The sequence below is a fragment of the Curcuma longa genome, chromosome 8 (genome assembly GCF_044706935.1).
Source record: "Curcuma longa cultivar G26 ecotype Majalengka, Jawa Barat chromosome 8, ITB_CL_G26_1.1, whole genome shotgun sequence".
In the NCBI taxonomy this organism is placed as follows: domain Eukaryota; kingdom Viridiplantae; phylum Streptophyta; class Magnoliopsida; order Zingiberales; family Zingiberaceae; genus Curcuma; species Curcuma longa.
In genome coordinates, this window is record NC_133868.1 from 9,193,391 (window position 1) to 9,209,230 (window position 15,840).

At 36.1% G+C, this 15,840-nt stretch overlaps 2 protein-coding genes across 3 annotated transcripts; both read left to right on the plus strand.

Moving 5' to 3' along the window:
* The first annotated feature begins 57 nt into the window (after positions 1-57).
* On the plus strand, positions 58-5,652 carry LOC141833836 (uncharacterized). The gene is made up of 6 exons (XM_074721333.1): positions 58-313; positions 406-604; positions 1,403-1,604; positions 3,531-3,734; positions 4,136-4,432; positions 4,528-5,652. Exons 1-6 carry the CDS (start codon positions 101-103, stop codon positions 5,525-5,527), a joined length of 2,115 nt encoding a protein of 704 aa, XP_074577434.1. The 5' UTR covers positions 58-100; the 3' UTR covers positions 5,528-5,652.
* A 142-nt stretch (positions 5,653-5,794) lies between these two features.
* LOC141833006 (putative sugar phosphate/phosphate translocator At3g17430) lies at positions 5,795-15,177 on the plus strand. 2 transcript variants are annotated; one of them, XM_074720384.1, is made up of 10 exons: positions 5,795-6,039; positions 7,737-7,948; positions 9,238-9,345; positions 10,747-10,778; positions 10,847-10,897; positions 11,605-11,666; positions 11,750-12,011; positions 13,964-14,229; positions 14,321-14,418; positions 14,668-15,177. In XM_074720384.1, exons 2-10 carry the CDS (start codon positions 7,862-7,864, stop codon positions 14,845-14,847), a joined length of 1,146 nt encoding a protein of 381 aa, XP_074576485.1. In that variant the 5' UTR covers positions 5,795-6,039; positions 7,737-7,861; the 3' UTR covers positions 14,848-15,177. The 2 variants fall into 2 exon arrangements, with proteins under 2 accessions (XP_074576485.1, XP_074576486.1); XM_074720385.1 differs by having other exon boundaries at positions 14,698-15,177.
* The last annotated feature ends 663 nt before the right edge of the window (positions 15,178-15,840 follow it).

Here is a 15,840-nt window from a genome sequence, read left to right on the forward strand (position 1 = left end):
TCCTGGAAACGCCACGCGTGGAGATTGGATGCCAGGATCCGCTTCTTGAACGCGACGGCGCTCTGAACGCTGTGTTTTCCCGCCCCTCCCTTCGTGATCGATGGCCGCCTCGCCGGCCGAAATCGTGCGCATCTTCGCGAAGATCGCCTCCCGCGTTCATCGATTCAAAGGAGAGGGAGGTGCCGGCGACAACGACGATGCTGAGACCACGGCGGCTATATCCTCCCTTTCCGCCTCACTCGGCTATGACGACGACTCTGGGCTTAGGGTTTTGAACGCAGCGCTCTCCCTTATGTGCTTCAGAGATGCGGAGGTGTTCCCGTGCTTCTTTATTCTCTTTTCCTTGTGAACAGCCGCTGGATGCTTGATAGTGGTTTCGCTTAATGGCTTCTGTTGTTCTTCCAGCTGCACAGAGTTAGGATTGAGTGCCTCGTTGATTCCATGATTAGCTTGCTCTCATCCTCCATTTCCTGCAAGGTTTTACGGACTCTAGGTAGAAAGGATGAGGAATTTTTGGGGATCGGGACCTCGTTCTCTACCAGAGATTGTGTTAGCTTGATCCGAGTTTGCGCTGACGTTTTGAATTGTTTGAGCGGCCATTGTGGTTCGGTCCTCATCATTTTTTCCCTTACCTTTCTTTTAAATTAAAATTATTTTTGTCGACTGACTAGATTTCTTAGGTTATCTTTATGCTAACTTCCTACAGTTCTTTTTTTTGTTGCGCATTTTAACATTTTTACTTTTCTCTGTAGTTCGCATTTTTTTCAATAGTCATGTTGCAATATAATCTGAGCCGTAGGGCAATCAAATTGAAGTTTTATAGTGATATTACTTATTTGATGCGTCTTACAACCCCATGGGAAATGTAACAAACCCTAGCTCGACCCCCAAGGGATGTATTAAGCACGATCTTTCTACTCACTGAACGAAAATACTGTTTGACATTTGCAATTTTCCTCATTTTGGTATATTGTTTATAAATCTTTGAAACAGAATCTTATTTGAAGGTAATTAGACTATCTTATTGCTTGTTGTTGGGGTAGGCCATACTGATATAGATTATTCATTTTCTGAAACGTAATGGACTAAGAATTTCTTTCTTTCCTACCTTGAGTTGCTTCTCTTGGATCTCACCTTTAGATTTTTATTTACCCTCGGTTATATCCTTCTCTTTCTCGCTCATTTTTTCTGTCATTGATCATTTGATCAGTTATCAAATATTTCTTGTCAAGTATAAAAGTACAGAATAACATCATAACAAAAATCACCAGAGCATCGAATGCTTAATTTTTTTACTGGGATTTTATAAGCTATGTTCATCTTTGTATTTGTTTTGTGCAGTAGTCCATCTTTCTATTACTGTTTGTATACACTTCCTGTCTTTCTCATTACTTCCCTTCAGGTGCAGGAGATTCCCATGCACTTCTATATGCTACAATAAAGGCTGTGATATCATCGTCTATATGTCAAAATTTACTTCCTTCGTCATCCATAGGCTCCTTGGAAGAAAAAGACTTGTATTTTGATTTGCAAACTGAACTCTCAAAGCTTATTTGCAATTTGTCCAATGAAACATTCAATGTGGGAAATAAATCTCAAATAAGGTATGCTTATCTTTAGTCAGCATGGGTGTCACTTACCCTTACAGGACTATTCTTATCAATTGAGCTTTTCAATTCCTTACAGAACTGAATTTAAATGACTGTTCTAGTATACCATAATTTTATAAATGTTGGAGACTAAGGTTAAATGTTATTACCCATCATGCTAAAATTCATTGAGTTTTATGTACTCCAAGTCTTCATGGTGGTTTCACTAAATTAAAATAATAGCTCTTTTTAATCATGCAGTCCTTTTCTGTGGTGACTAGTGATGATTTTTATGTGCCGCCATTAGTTATCATTTTCAAGGAAAACATTTTCCTTATAACTAGAATACTACCAGTTTCAATGAAAGAAGAACATGAAAAAAGAAGGTACACAATAGATACACAGCCAAAAATCTAACAGAACTTTGATTGGGTTATTCTACTCAACAACACATATTCCACTGGGGTTCCTCTCTTTGTTGAGATTGATGCTTTCTATCTTGATTATTCATATTTTAGGAACATATGTAATCCAAGGCTAAAACCTATTAGCTTCATCAAACTGAAATACAAGCTTGGGATAACAGATCCCTCTTCGCCTAGTTTGTTTTATCTTATGTTACTTGCACTTACAGGTTACCCTTCCCATACCTATGTCAACACGCAACAATGCAGATAAGGATATGAAATGAATCCAGGCAACCAGACACTTCTATGAGAAGTAGGGAGGAAACCTGCCTACTGCCACTGGTTTCATAGGTGATAGACTGGTCACATTGTTAAAAGGAAGAGAAGACAACTATCACATGGAGTTCGATGCATCTCTCTGCTCATGCCAAAATAGACTGAAAAATTATGATTAGGTTATAATGTTTAAGTTAACATAAGCTATTTAAGTTAACATAAGCTATTATAAGATATTTAACTTGTATCCATAAGCTATATTATAACTTATGATAACTTATGATAACTTATACAACTAAGACTTATGCTATATAATTATGTAAATAAGTTATAAATTATAGTAATTGATACTTATAATTATCTTATCTAATTTATATTTCTTGATTTATATTATTAGTTTAGTACATTAATTTTAACTAATTAGATTAATATTAATGTTTTACTTTAGATTTGATGTGTTCCCATGCCCAAAATTTGGAGCCTTCTTTGATGTCTTCATGTGTCTAACACTTGATTCCAACGTAGTATGGACACTCGATCCCAAGTCCAAGTCCAAATAACATAATTGTTATGGCATAGATCTGTAGCATCCCCCCCCCCCCCCCCCCCCCCCCCCCCCCCCCCCCCTCCCAATCTTTGTCATTCTACATTCTCGGTATAGGTGTCGTGCATATTGAAATTGTAAAAAAAATGATACAAATTAGTATTCCTGCTTAAAGCGAACTTATCATTACTGTTATAATCCAATGTTACAGATTTTTTGAAACATTGCTAGCATTATTAGTACTCATCAAATTGTCAAGATGGGAGTTTATATCAATCTATTAACCTTTCTCGAGGTTCTATATTGGAACACTCTTGTGCTCTTTCTTACTTTATTTAAATGTGCATGATAGGACTTGTATAGATTGTTTTATTCAACAAAGATAGTTTGTTAAGTAATTTCAATTGTCTAGGATGCATACAGTTGCTAAACTTGCATCTGTTATGTGGTTGGTCATCACAGGTCTACACAGTACATATATGGTGGGCAGCACACATGTGAACAAAGCAGTGAACTTTATGAAAGTTGTTTAAATATAGTTGCAATGAAAATTTTTTGTATCACATTAATTTCTAGTTTTATGATTTGGGTTAAGATCCTAGGGAATAGATCTTTTATGTTTTTGTTGTATTGATGATAAATCTTACTACTGACAACTGAAAATTTGCCTCCTCTCATAATTGAATTCTTTCCTTTATGCTTGTTTTGTGATAGGTTACTCTTTTGGTATCTTGATCCAATGATTTTGAAAAAAGACATCTCAGAAATATTACAGGAATGTGTTCGAAGACCTTTCCTGTGTCTGAAGAAAGAATTGCATGATCGGGTTAGTTGGCGTAATGTGATAATATGCCTAGTAACTTCTTCTACTGTCTTTCTAGAAACAAGAGCCATGCTACATAGATGGTTCATATCCACGTAAGTTCCATTTTCATTATGGCATTTGTATATAATTATGGAATTATGCCCTTAAATTGTCCTCGAAGTTCGACTAAGAAAAGCAACTAAATCCTGCCATAATATTTCTCTCCTGTGCTGTATCTCCTTCGATCTTTATCATTCTGTCAATTCCAGTTGTGAGGTATAATTTTTATTTATCCTTTTATGTCCTTGTAAGTTCACCAGTTCCATCTTTCTCTTCCTCTTAAAAGAATTCCTGTGAATGTCCTATTCCATTTCATTTCATGAACCAAACAATGTAATACATATATTATCCCTACTCTATTTATCCCATTCCATGAGCCAAACATGTGTTAATGTCTTCTTCTTTTGCACCAGTTATTTTCTTTCATGTGTTTTAGTATTGGGTCATTTGTCAGGGGTTTGGCATCCTCACTTAATCTTAAGGTCGGAATTGTTGCATCGGTACTAGATATACTATCAAGGCCTATGTGGTGGCAACTGCCTGCTGAAGTGGGACTGAAACTTCCATGTTCCTATGCCTATTTCTCCAACAGACATCATGAACTGTTGGCCATTTTAACCGGGCAGTTATCGTGCAAAAGTTTCCTGCAGCTTGTTTGTTACATAAAGGCAAGAGTTGCTTCCTTGTTGACTTCAGATAATAGTTGCAATCATGGGAATTTCGTTGATCTAGTTGGTTGCAATTCGGCCTGGTAAGTGCATGCTAACTTCTGTTAGCTGGAGCATCTTGCCTTTTCAGTTATGATATGCACTGACCATCAACCAATTTTAAAATTTTATTCTGCAGGGCAGTTTTGTTGGACTTTCCTGTTTGGTTCTACTTTGCAATTGCATTAATCTTCTTGAAAAGTAGATGCGAAGCCCACTTACCTTCAGCTCTACATAGTATTTTGAGAACCGAGACAGTGAATTATGTGGAACTGCATGATGCTGCTATTTACTTCATCTCCTGGATTTTAGACCCAGCTGATATAGCTCGTGATATACTGGCAAAAGGTATAGTTGAATTATCAGAATCTTATATTTTGAAACATGACCTAAAATCTGCCAAGGAAGAAAGAGCAGACACAGATATCGGATTCAAACATGTTCTTTGCCGCACTAAAAAACTGAAGATACCAAATGTCAGTGATATTGCAAAGCGTCATATGACCTTTCAATCAATCAGTAGCTTGGATATTCAAGCATGGCTTGAGAACTTTAATGGTATTCTTGTTAGATTATGCACTAAGATCACCAACAGTGATGTTGAAGCTGTATTAACATCAAAAGACGGTCAAACCATGAAGCCTAATTTATTATTTGCAAGAGTTCCTATAGGCTTATTGTTCGTGTCACCCAATTGTCTAGATGAAAGAGGATGTGAGATGCTGCTGCAATATGCTGCTACTGGAAAAATAATGAAATCAAAAGAGTTATGGACCTCTACAGAAAGTAACTGCCAAGGCAATGCACGCAAGTGTGCTATCAGTGGAGCTCGTATGGTGATTGATTTGTTAGAGACAGTTGAGGACATGTCAGTGCTGCTATTTGATGGCGAAGATGATAGGATTGATTTTGTTAGCCAGATGAAACACAAGACTGGTATGTTTCTGATACATTGCATCAGAATGCTGCTTAAGCTCGAGGAGGAACAGATCGATGCAGTTGCAACAAGAGAAATGAAGTCGGATCTTCACCATAGACTGCTCAAGTGGAAGCAACGAGGACGACAGGTGTTCGAAGGTCATGAGGAATTCGATGATTTTATGGATCAGTTCTCCAAGAGATTTCAATTTTCTGATTGAACAACTTATAATCTCATAAGTTGTTGGTAATCTTGTAGGAAGCTAAAAGATTATAAGGTCCCAGTAGATCATCCATGCATATGGACTGTTGAGTCACTCGTGTTTTTAAATTTGAGCATGGATATTTGAGCTATAAAAAAAAATTTCAAAAAGTACCAGATGTAGGGGTTCATTTAAGATATTTAAAAATAATAGGGCCGATTGGGATAATTGCTCTCCTATAAAAACGGATACTAGACCGCCTACGCTTGCTACGGAAAACGGACCGCCCAACCCTGACCCCGACCACTGTTTCTTTCACAGTGGAGAGCGTGCGGTGTGACTGGATCCCGTCCCTTACGCTTCCTCACCCCGGACTCCTCTCTCTCCGTCGGAAGCGATCGCGAGCGACGACTCAGCGTCTCCTCCGACCTTAGGCGGTCGTGGGTGTCGGCGAGGCCCTAATTGCTCCTTCGCACGCCGTCGCGCTGTAGATCTTGTCTCCACTATTGCTTTCCTCGTCTCCGGATAAGGTGCGCACTCACAGGTTTCGTATTTTGTGCTCTTTGCGTCTTTTATGATTCTTTTGCGAGAGGAACAACCACATTGGTGGTGTCCCGATGAGAGATCCAGGCATTAGATTCACTTTAGTTCCGGCCGTGGTGGAAGATCTTGATTGTCTTTGCTGCCGAATCGAATGCTAGGGTTTAAGATCTGCATGCTCTACTTTGGAAACCAGTAGATTTTGTTTTGATTCTTTATAATTGTAGGTGGGATTTACGAATGTTCTTTTATAGCGCCGTTTCACTCCACAAATTCGGGAAAGGGGACCACTTGATGAGGGTTCATCATCAAGATTTTTCATGTTATCAACCCCAGTTATTAAGTTGGTTATTTTCTATTGTGCTTTTAGAGAGTTTCTTGAGTATTCTGGAAATTACTGGTCTTAGTTGTCTTTCGATGTAGTTGTTAGACTTCTGTCTTCCGTAATCATGTGAATGTGTTTACCAGCTACTACCTTTTAAAAAGAAATGTCGGTTTCAGTTCTATTTGGCTTTGAAGATGAAATCACTAGTTACTATTTCAGAGTCCTGAATTGGCTTTTGGCTGGCATTTTAACACAAACAAAAAAAACCCAACCCAATCCACATCAGTCATCTGGTACTAGTGGGTTGCAATTTTTAGGGATGTGACTTCCAAGCTGCTCAGTTGGTTGGCATGTGGGCTTCTGTTCTGTTTAAAATTTAGTGGTTCTGTAACCATATCTCATGTATTTATCATCTAGTTTTATTCTTATTTTATTTTGGAGGGACATCGCAAATAATTTTTTTTTCTAAGTTTAGTGCATATGAAAGTCTTTTAGTTTAATTTGAACTGTTTTACCTTCTGTTATCCGAGGATTGGAAACAGCAATTTCCCGTGGTAGTTTAATTACATAGAAAATTTCTTTTGCAAAGCTAAAAGGTTTCTATACCTCAAAATTCAAAAACAAGTACTGAAGTTTTTATTAACCCTATTACAATTGCAAGGTGGATAATCTATTGAAATGAAGTGTGGAGAGTGTCAGTCAAATTCAGCATTAAAATTGTTTTTCAGGTTGTGCTAAATGTGTCAAGTCAACTAATTTAGTTGTACATTAGGTTTTTATTATCGTGGTTTATGTTTTGCTTCTTTTACCCTATATAACTTTAGCTGGGTTAACTGATTGCTGTATCTGCTACCTCTATTTATCTTTTCTCGGTATATTTAGTCAATCTACTGTCTTTTTCAGCATCTTATATGCCCGGCACAAAGGCAAGCCTATAACAAGTGATTAATCAGTTCTCACCAATTTACAATAGCTATGAAACAATCATTGAAAGTGAGTTGGTGGAAGTGTTCATGTACTCTACATGTTTTATTGATAATGCACTTACTTTCTAATCCAGCTCTTTAACCTTTCTAGAATTTTGACAGAATCCACATATATGCATTTCATATTTTCAATTGTTGCTACTAGTATAGTACTCTCATGCCATATATGATGAAAATTTCAGCAGTCATGCTGGTGAAAGGGTCTTAATGCTAGGCATTAATTAGACATGATGCCTTTTGCTGTATGTTTAAAATATATTCAGTGTGCTGTGTTGCTTCCTGTGGCTTACTCTTCTGATCATTTTCAAGTGTTTTGAATTTTTTGAGTAAAACTTGTTGCCTGGAATAATTAGCTGAATATTGATGTGCTTAAAAGGTTGTCAATAAAGAGGCTTGCTAAATCAACCAACACAACAGTATGCATAGCTCATCCATTCAAGCTGCCAACTAATTAGGCTTTTCTGAACCTGGAAACTGAACTTTCTAAAAGAGTGAGGGAGAATGTTGATCAGCAAACAACTATTGCTGACTTACCTGTATCTTCTTATCTACATATGCCTCTCATCTGGAGTTATCCTGTATAACAAGGTAAAGTATTTTTGTTTCATGGGTTACTTAAATTTCTTTTTTTTTTTTGTGAAAAATAAATGAACTCCGAGCAATTCATGTTCTTCTTAGGTATGTTTTAAGTCTTTTGGACTTTGTGCACATGTAATCATGTTGCGTAAATGCATGTGCAAATATATATGGTAAGACATAGGTTCTATAGCTTATTGGCCTGTGAGTGATAAATTTATAGCTATGTATCTGAACATTTGGTTGCTAATGTAGTATATCACCTTTTCTCTTTCAGATTTTAGTTTAATGTTTATTACAAATCATATGCAAATTTTGTGATAAACATGACATATATTCACTTCGCAATTAATTTCTGCTGTAAAGAAGATTCTTATCACTAACAGAAAACTAGCACCTTGAAGTATGAAGAAGGTACTGATGTCTGAACTCAAAAGATCTCTCCAAGACTTTATATTTGATCCTTTAGGGCATAATTTGGGTCTTGGATTTCATTTCCCAATGCATGGAAATTGATATATCTTTTAAAATCCATGTTTGATATCTTTTCATAAGATTTTAATTTTCATTCAATGTAGTTTTAATTTCCACGCTATGGAACTTTGGGTGAGAACATAACCACCACCAAAATGATCAGTTCATTATATTTTTATTCCATTACATTATTGTCATTCTTAAATTTGATTATGACCTCTTTCTTTGTGACTTTTCACCTTCTCTCCCTCTAATAAACTTAACTTGTCACAGTTGAGATTTAAGCATCTGAAGAAGCTAAGAAAAGGAGGAAGGAGTTTGATTAAAGTTACATATTTGATTTATTATAATCATTTGTCATTGTTTGCATAATGTTTTCTGAGTTTTTTTTAAATTTGTTCTCTGTTGTGACTTTTGTTGACTTAGCATTCTCCTGTAAAGAACATTGTGGTCTATTTTTAAGTAAAAACCTGATAATCCTGTCATGCACCAACCCATAAGATGGTTTTTCTGACATTCTCTCACCAAGTCATGCACATGATTGTTTTACTTTCTTGGGGTAATGTTGTCCAAGAATAACTTAATGGGAATACGTATCTTGTTATACCAATCAAATTCTGAAATATTAGATATCAAGTTTTAGATGATATGACTTCCAAGCATTCATTATGCATGGTTTAAATTTATTGCAAACTTAGGAACTTTGCCTCTTGATGCTGGCTATATTGTTTTGAAATTATAAGCATCATTATAGTGACAAGTAGGCTTAGTCATCCATAGCCAATTTGAAATGGCTTTCTTATGTATATATATTTTTATATTTTCAGTGGGTATTATCTCCCAAATATTTCAAGTTTCCCTTCCCCATAACGCTTACAATGATTCATATGGGATTCTCTGGTGTAGTAGCATTCTTCCTTGTTCGTGTTTTCAAGGTATGTATAGAAGATGTTATCATTAATTGCACATCTAGCTATTGATTTTCTTGATTTAACTGGTTCCCATCTTATTTCATCTCTTTTTGCTATTATTATTAACTTGCTATGTTTTCATTGAATTTTGCATTTGCTTTTTGACATTCAATGTTATCCATACATTGTAATTAGTTTTGAAAAATTAACAGTTTAACATCCAAACAAAATGGAAGGTCATATCACTTCCATAAATTGAGGTTCAATGGCTATTAATCTATAATTCTTAAGACTTTTATTAATATCTTTGGGCTCTTGATGCAAGATTCCATATTGATTGCAGGCTAGGTGATGTTTTATTTCAGTCAAAAAGAATAAATAATTAATCTATTCACTAGAAAAACTCTTGCATGGTTCACATAGTAAGATTTTCTGGGAGCAGTATTTAATGTTCATGAAAACTGGATGCCCACCTTTGCTGTGGAGCAATAAATTCTAATTCTGGGAATATTCCAGGGAGCACTTTTTAACGTTTGTCATGGAAACTACTGGATCAATTTCAATATGATGTTACAAGAACTAATGCTTTCATTTGATCAACGATACTCATTTTGGTATTGGGGAGGATAATCACAAGCTGAGATGTTAGTTATATTTTTTGTAACTTGTTTCAAAATTTTAATTTGATTGCCATTGCCTTTATAAGCAAACTAACTGTAAGGGTATTTCAGATTCAAACACTGTGAAGCACGTTGAGTGTTTGCATGACAATATCATATTTGTGCTGTTTTGGATGAAGACTGGAATTCTAGTGCAAAACGATACTTTAAATCTGGTTATACACTTGTCTAGTTTTGAGTAATGCACAAGTTATTTAATTCTTGCTAGTATGTTAGGTATCTTACTGACTCTCAGTGTGCTATGCTGTTGATTTTTTATTCATTTTAATTTTTTTTTCTTTGTCTGGCATGATACCGTAATGTTGTAACAAATCCCAAGTGAAAATTTTAAATGATGAGCCACCCTCATAACCTGTGATGGTCAGGCTGCAATTAGCCTTGATTTTGCATCCAGACATATTTTAAAATACACCAAAATCATGGCCCGTTCAATATTTAATTGTTAATGCAAAAGAGGAAACAATACATGTGAGGAAAAACTTGTTGATGAAGGAAACTGAAGCAACTGCTATACATGCTGGGTGCATTGATGAAAGGCTTGATAAAGTGTAGTATCATACTTTTTTAATTCTTGATTTTAATCAGATTTTTGTGAAAATTCACAAAAGTATCATAAGTTTGTGCACAGAAAATGCCTGCTTTTGTATTATTGAGATAATATTGACCTGTATTTCCAATTCAAAATTTTATTTTACATGTTTCAGATGACAACCAAATTCACTTCGATTAATTTGTTGGTTGGCAGGTTGTGGCACCAGTTAAGATGACTTTCCAAATGTAAGGGTTTACCACTATATCTATTACTGTATTCTTCCTGCTTTAATGTTTTCTATTAATTGCTGCAGATATGCAACTTGTGTCATCCCTATTAGTGCTTTCTTTGCCTCAAGTCTTTGGTAAGAGTTTTTTTTTGTTATTTTAAGAATGATTTTCTTTCCATCTTAATCAACTTTATTCAATAATTTATAAAAATATAATCACATTATCATATTCCTTAATTGTGGCATTTGCCAATTCACCACTCAGATAGCATTACTTTTGGGGTCTTATTTTATTTTGTTTGGAAGTTCTTCTATTGCTTGTTTGATTTGGCTTGTGAATCAGTTGTATGCAGATAAATCAACGACCAGTGTTGCAAATTGCTGTTTTTTACCTTATAGTCAGTGTGGATCAAGACTAGTGGAAATTTTTTGTCCTAAAAGTTCAAACTTGTTTTTGTCATGTTACATGCATATCTTTTTCATTTGTTTGAAAAATTATTTTTGCCACTTTTATTTTGACTAATTATCTTTTTCATTTTTTCCTCTGAATTTTATGCTCAAATCACCTTTTTTTTGTAGAGGATATATTTCATTGAGCTGATTCCTTCTGCTTCCTTTATCCTTTGTTGATTCTTCATGATGCTATATTGCTTGACTATCTTTTGGATATAAGCCTTATGAATCTAAATAGATAAACTAACCAAACTTGTCTAACATATTCATTTAAATTCATCATTGATTTTAATCATTAGTCACTCTTCAAAGATGCAAATCTATCAAAAGTAGGAATAACATAATTAGCAATTTATTTTGAAAATAATATTTATTATTTTCTGCTATAGGTTTGGAAATACAGCTTATTTGCACATTTCAGTTGCATTTATTCAGATGCTGAAGGCCTTGAGTGAGTGCCTTGCCCTTTTACCATTATGTTTTGTCAACCAGAATACTGCTATGTTACTGTTCTTGAATTTGAACTTTTTGCAGTGCCAGTTGCAACATTTATCATGGCTGTTATTTGTGGAACTGACAAATTAAGATGTGACGTTTTCTTGAATATGGTGCTGGTCAGCATTGGTGTTGCAGTCTCATCATATGGGGAGATTTACTTTAATGTAGTTGGAACAGCTTATCAGGTCACTGGTATATTTGCAGAAGCTCTAAGACTGGTTTTAACTCAAGTGCTACTCCAAAAAAAGGGCTTAACTCTAAATCCCGTTACAAGTCTATATTACATAGCACCCTGCAGGTATGTTATACGCATGAATTTCCTCATTTATTAGATCATAGGTTTTTTTTTTCTTTCCTTGAACGTCTCACTGTTTGATATTTCATTGCTGAACTACCAATTTGAGAAAAATAAGCATGATGCATAGCTTCAATTCTCATTGTGATTGTAGCATCAAGACTAGAACGATTTATAACCCTTGGCATGATGCATGTTGGTTTATGTTTTGCAGATATTTATTGCATAAGGATGATTAAATGATACAAAATAGGATGAAATGGTATGCACAGGTTCAAGGGCAACCAACAAATTCTATAGTCAAAAGAATTGAATTCATTAGAGCAAAAACGTATAGCATAGTGTGAACAAACAAAATTTTAATCAATGTAAAAAAATAATTTATTTTATTTCTATATCAATCATGATATAACAACTTGATGATGATGAGATATGTATTTTGGGTAAATTCTGAAACAGATGATGAAAGATAATTACTTTTTAATTTTTTGTTTATGTGTAAATGGAGAGTAAGTACCTAATTCCCTTATATAAGAATAAGGGGGACGTACACAAAATTGTGCAAATTATAGGGGCATTAAATTAATGAGTCATACCATGAAACTTTGGGAAAGAGTAATAGAAAAATGATTAAGGAAAGAGACTATGGTCACCGAAAATCAATTTGGGTTTATGCCTGGTAGGTCGACAATAGAAGCTATACATCTTCTCAGGCAACTAATTGAAAAGTATCGGGGGCAAAAGCAAGATCTACATATGATATTTGTTGATTTAGAAAAAGCTTATGATAGAGTCCCAAGGGAAATTATATGGAGAATTCTAGAAAAGAGGGGTGTTAGCGTAGTATATATTGACCTAATTAAGGATATGTATGAGGAAGTAACGACTAGAGTGAAGACTTCAGGCGGATTAACTGAAGCATTTCCAATAAAGATAGGGTTACATCAAGGGTCAGCTCTAAGTCCTTATCTTTTTACACTAATCATGGATGAACTTACTGGACATATTCAAGATACCGTACCATGGTGCATGTTGTTTGCAGATGATATTGTATTGGTAGATGAGACACGTGAGGGAGTAAATGCTAAATTAGAATCTTGGCGAGAAATACTAGAAGAGAAAGGTTTTAGGCTTAGTAGAGTAAAGACAGAATATATGGAATTTAAGTTTAGCAATATTGAACGTAGTGAGACAAGTATTAAAATAGGAGATGATGAGTTGTCTGAAACTGAGAGTTTTAAATATTTAGGATCATTTTTGCAAGCCGATGGAGGGATTGAGAGAGATGTCTTACATAGAATACAAACAGGATGGTTGAAGTGGAGGAGAGCATCAGGTGTTTTATGTGATCGTAAAGTGCCTCTAAAACTTAAAGGAAAGTTCTATAAAACGGCAATTAGACCTGCCATGTTATATGGCGCTGAATGTTGGGCTATGACTCGAGCACATGAGCAAAAGATGAGAGTTGCGGAGATGAGGATGTTAAGATGGATGTGTGGACATACGAAGATGGACAGAATAAGAAATGAGAGCATTAGAGAGAAAGTTGGAGTTGCATCTATTGAGGGAAAACTCCGTGAGACACGTTTAAGGTGGTACGGACATGTACTTAGACGACCGATAAATGCTCCAGTTAGGCGGTGTGAAACTATAACAAATACGCATATCAAACGAGGGCGAGGTAGACCAAAAAAGACTTGGTTAGCAACAATAAAACAAGATAAAATTTATTTAAATATAAATGATGATATAATAGGAGATAGAGCTCAATGGCGTAAAAGGATCCATATAGCCGACCCCACTTAGTGGGATAAGGCTTGGTTGTTGTTGTTGTTTGTTGTGTAAATCTTACCTCCTTTTTTCATAGAAGGAACTGCAGTATTTCATTTTGTTTCATTTCATTTTTTTTAAATTAACAATTGCCACGGTCATTACAACTGGATTTTGTTTTGCAGTTTCCTGTTTCTTTTTGTACCTTGGTATGTATTGGAGAAGACAGGGATTGAGATTTCACAAATCCAGTTTAATTTCTGGATTTTTTTCTCAAATGCTGTCTGTGCATTGGCCTTGAACTTCTCTATATTTCTGGTCATTGGTAGAACTGGAGCAGTGACTATCAGAGTTGCTGGAGTTCTGAAAGACTGGATTTTAATTGCTCTTTCCACAATTATATTTCCTGAATCGGCAATTACTGGTCTTAATATAATTGGCTATGCTATTGGTAAGCTCTGGTTTCATTGCTTAAAATCTTTTTCCCCTGCAGCTGATTTTATTTTATTTTTATATCTTCCTCATGCTTTCTATTTGTCCAGCTCTATGTGGTGTTGTAATGTACAACTACCTGAAGGTCAAGGATGTCCGGGCGTCAAATCAATTTCCTACAGAAAACACTCCTGAAAGGGCAACGAAGGTAAGAAATTAGAAACGATAGAGCACAGTATTTACCTACATTTGGAATAATCATGCTATTCATCTGACATATAAGCCTAACATGCATAATAACTAGGCATCCTACTTTCTGTTTCCAGTTAAAGTTTTGACAATTTCTTTCGCTGATCCTGAGCTTGGATATGGGAAAAGGCAGCCTACCTTTTCTTTGAAAAATAAGATTGAAAATATTGCAGGATTGTTCATGCCATGCTATTCTATAATTTCTTAGATGTTCGCGCGGTTTCAACTATTCGTGCAGGATTGGAAGCTGGAGAAGAAGCCATCAGATTTATTCGGAGATAATGTCGTCACCGTAGGTGGGAATGATGCTGTGGTTACTTCTTTTATGGTCGATGAAGAAGCACCACTCCTCCAGCCTACGAGGTTCTCCAGTTTGAAGTCAACATAGCATATAGCAGGATAAACTGTTGCCAGTTGACAAGTCATTTTCTCTCGGTTCTTGCAGCTGCATCCGTCGGAAATGAAATATATACCAAAGTATGTCGATGTACTTGGATCAAACTGTAATGGAACTGCTAAAAGTTTTGCTTGAGTTTGAGGTAGGAAATTGATTCTGGCTTTACTGTGGGCAAAATAGCTGCTGGTTTATGTCGATCAGAGGGGGCTTATCGCATTATTTTGTCTGTGATTCCTTAAATTATTTCAGTACATTTAGAGAGAAATTGTAGAATTGTTGAGATGCTATTGATTTTTTAGTGGAACGTATACATGTTATGTTCGGGAGGTGCCAAGTCAATTTCTTATCAGTGGTGAGATCTCGTACTCAAATCGGAGGTGTTTACAGTGCAGGCGATATTCATTTATGCTTTGAGCATGTACAGTGGAGCAATTAAATTTCAATATGGGACAGAATTATGAGGTAGTATAAAAATATCAGTTAATACTAACTAAGAGAATTGATATTCTACGCGATTCACGTTACGCGACCTCGTGCGTGACACAGCTGATCTCGTCATTTCCAGCCGCCCTCGTTGTGCTGTCTTGTCACCGTTGGCCGTTGGACCGAGCCCGATTGATGCGCCATTTGTCGGCGCTTCGATCGATGTTGGATTTCGGTCGGATTGTGGCTGGAATCCGGCCGCAATTTGGCTGGAAACGCCGCGTGCTACTGTCGGCCGCGTTCCGGTCAAATTTCGTCGAATTTCGATCACAATCCGATCATAATCCAACGTCGGTCGACACACCAACAAGTGGCGCGTCGATCTAGCCCGGTCCGGCGGCCAGCGGTGATTGGACGGCGAGGCAAGGACGGCCGAAAGCGACGGGGGTCGGGCGGACAGAATACTATGCATTCTCATATTTGGACGGTCAGATTTGGCTCGCGATCGCATGATAGATGATGGATCACGAGTCGCGCACGAAACAGTTACACAGAATATCA

Bases quoted from the DNA above. Each gene is read 5' to 3' on its own strand.
- LOC141833836 (XM_074721333.1), top strand. From the start codon at position 101: ATGGCCGCCTCGCCGGCCGAAATCGTGCGCATCTTCGCGAAGATCGCC. The intron at 1,605-3,530 runs GTATGCTTATCT...GTTTTGTGATAG, and splicing joins GGAAATAAATCTCAAATAAG to GTTACTCTTTTGGTATCTTG. The intron at 3,735-4,135 runs GTAAGTTCCATT...GTCATTTGTCAG, and splicing joins CATAGATGGTTCATATCCAC to GGGTTTGGCATCCTCACTTA.
- LOC141833006 (XM_074720384.1), top strand. From the start codon at position 7,862: ATGTTGATCAGCAAACAACTATTGCTGACTTACCTGTATCTTCTTATC. The intron at 11,667-11,749 runs GTGAGTGCCTTG...AACTTTTTGCAG, and splicing joins TCAGATGCTGAAGGCCTTGA to TGCCAGTTGCAACATTTATC. The intron at 12,012-13,963 runs GTATGTTATACG...TTTGTTTTGCAG, and splicing joins TATTACATAGCACCCTGCAG to TTTCCTGTTTCTTTTTGTAC.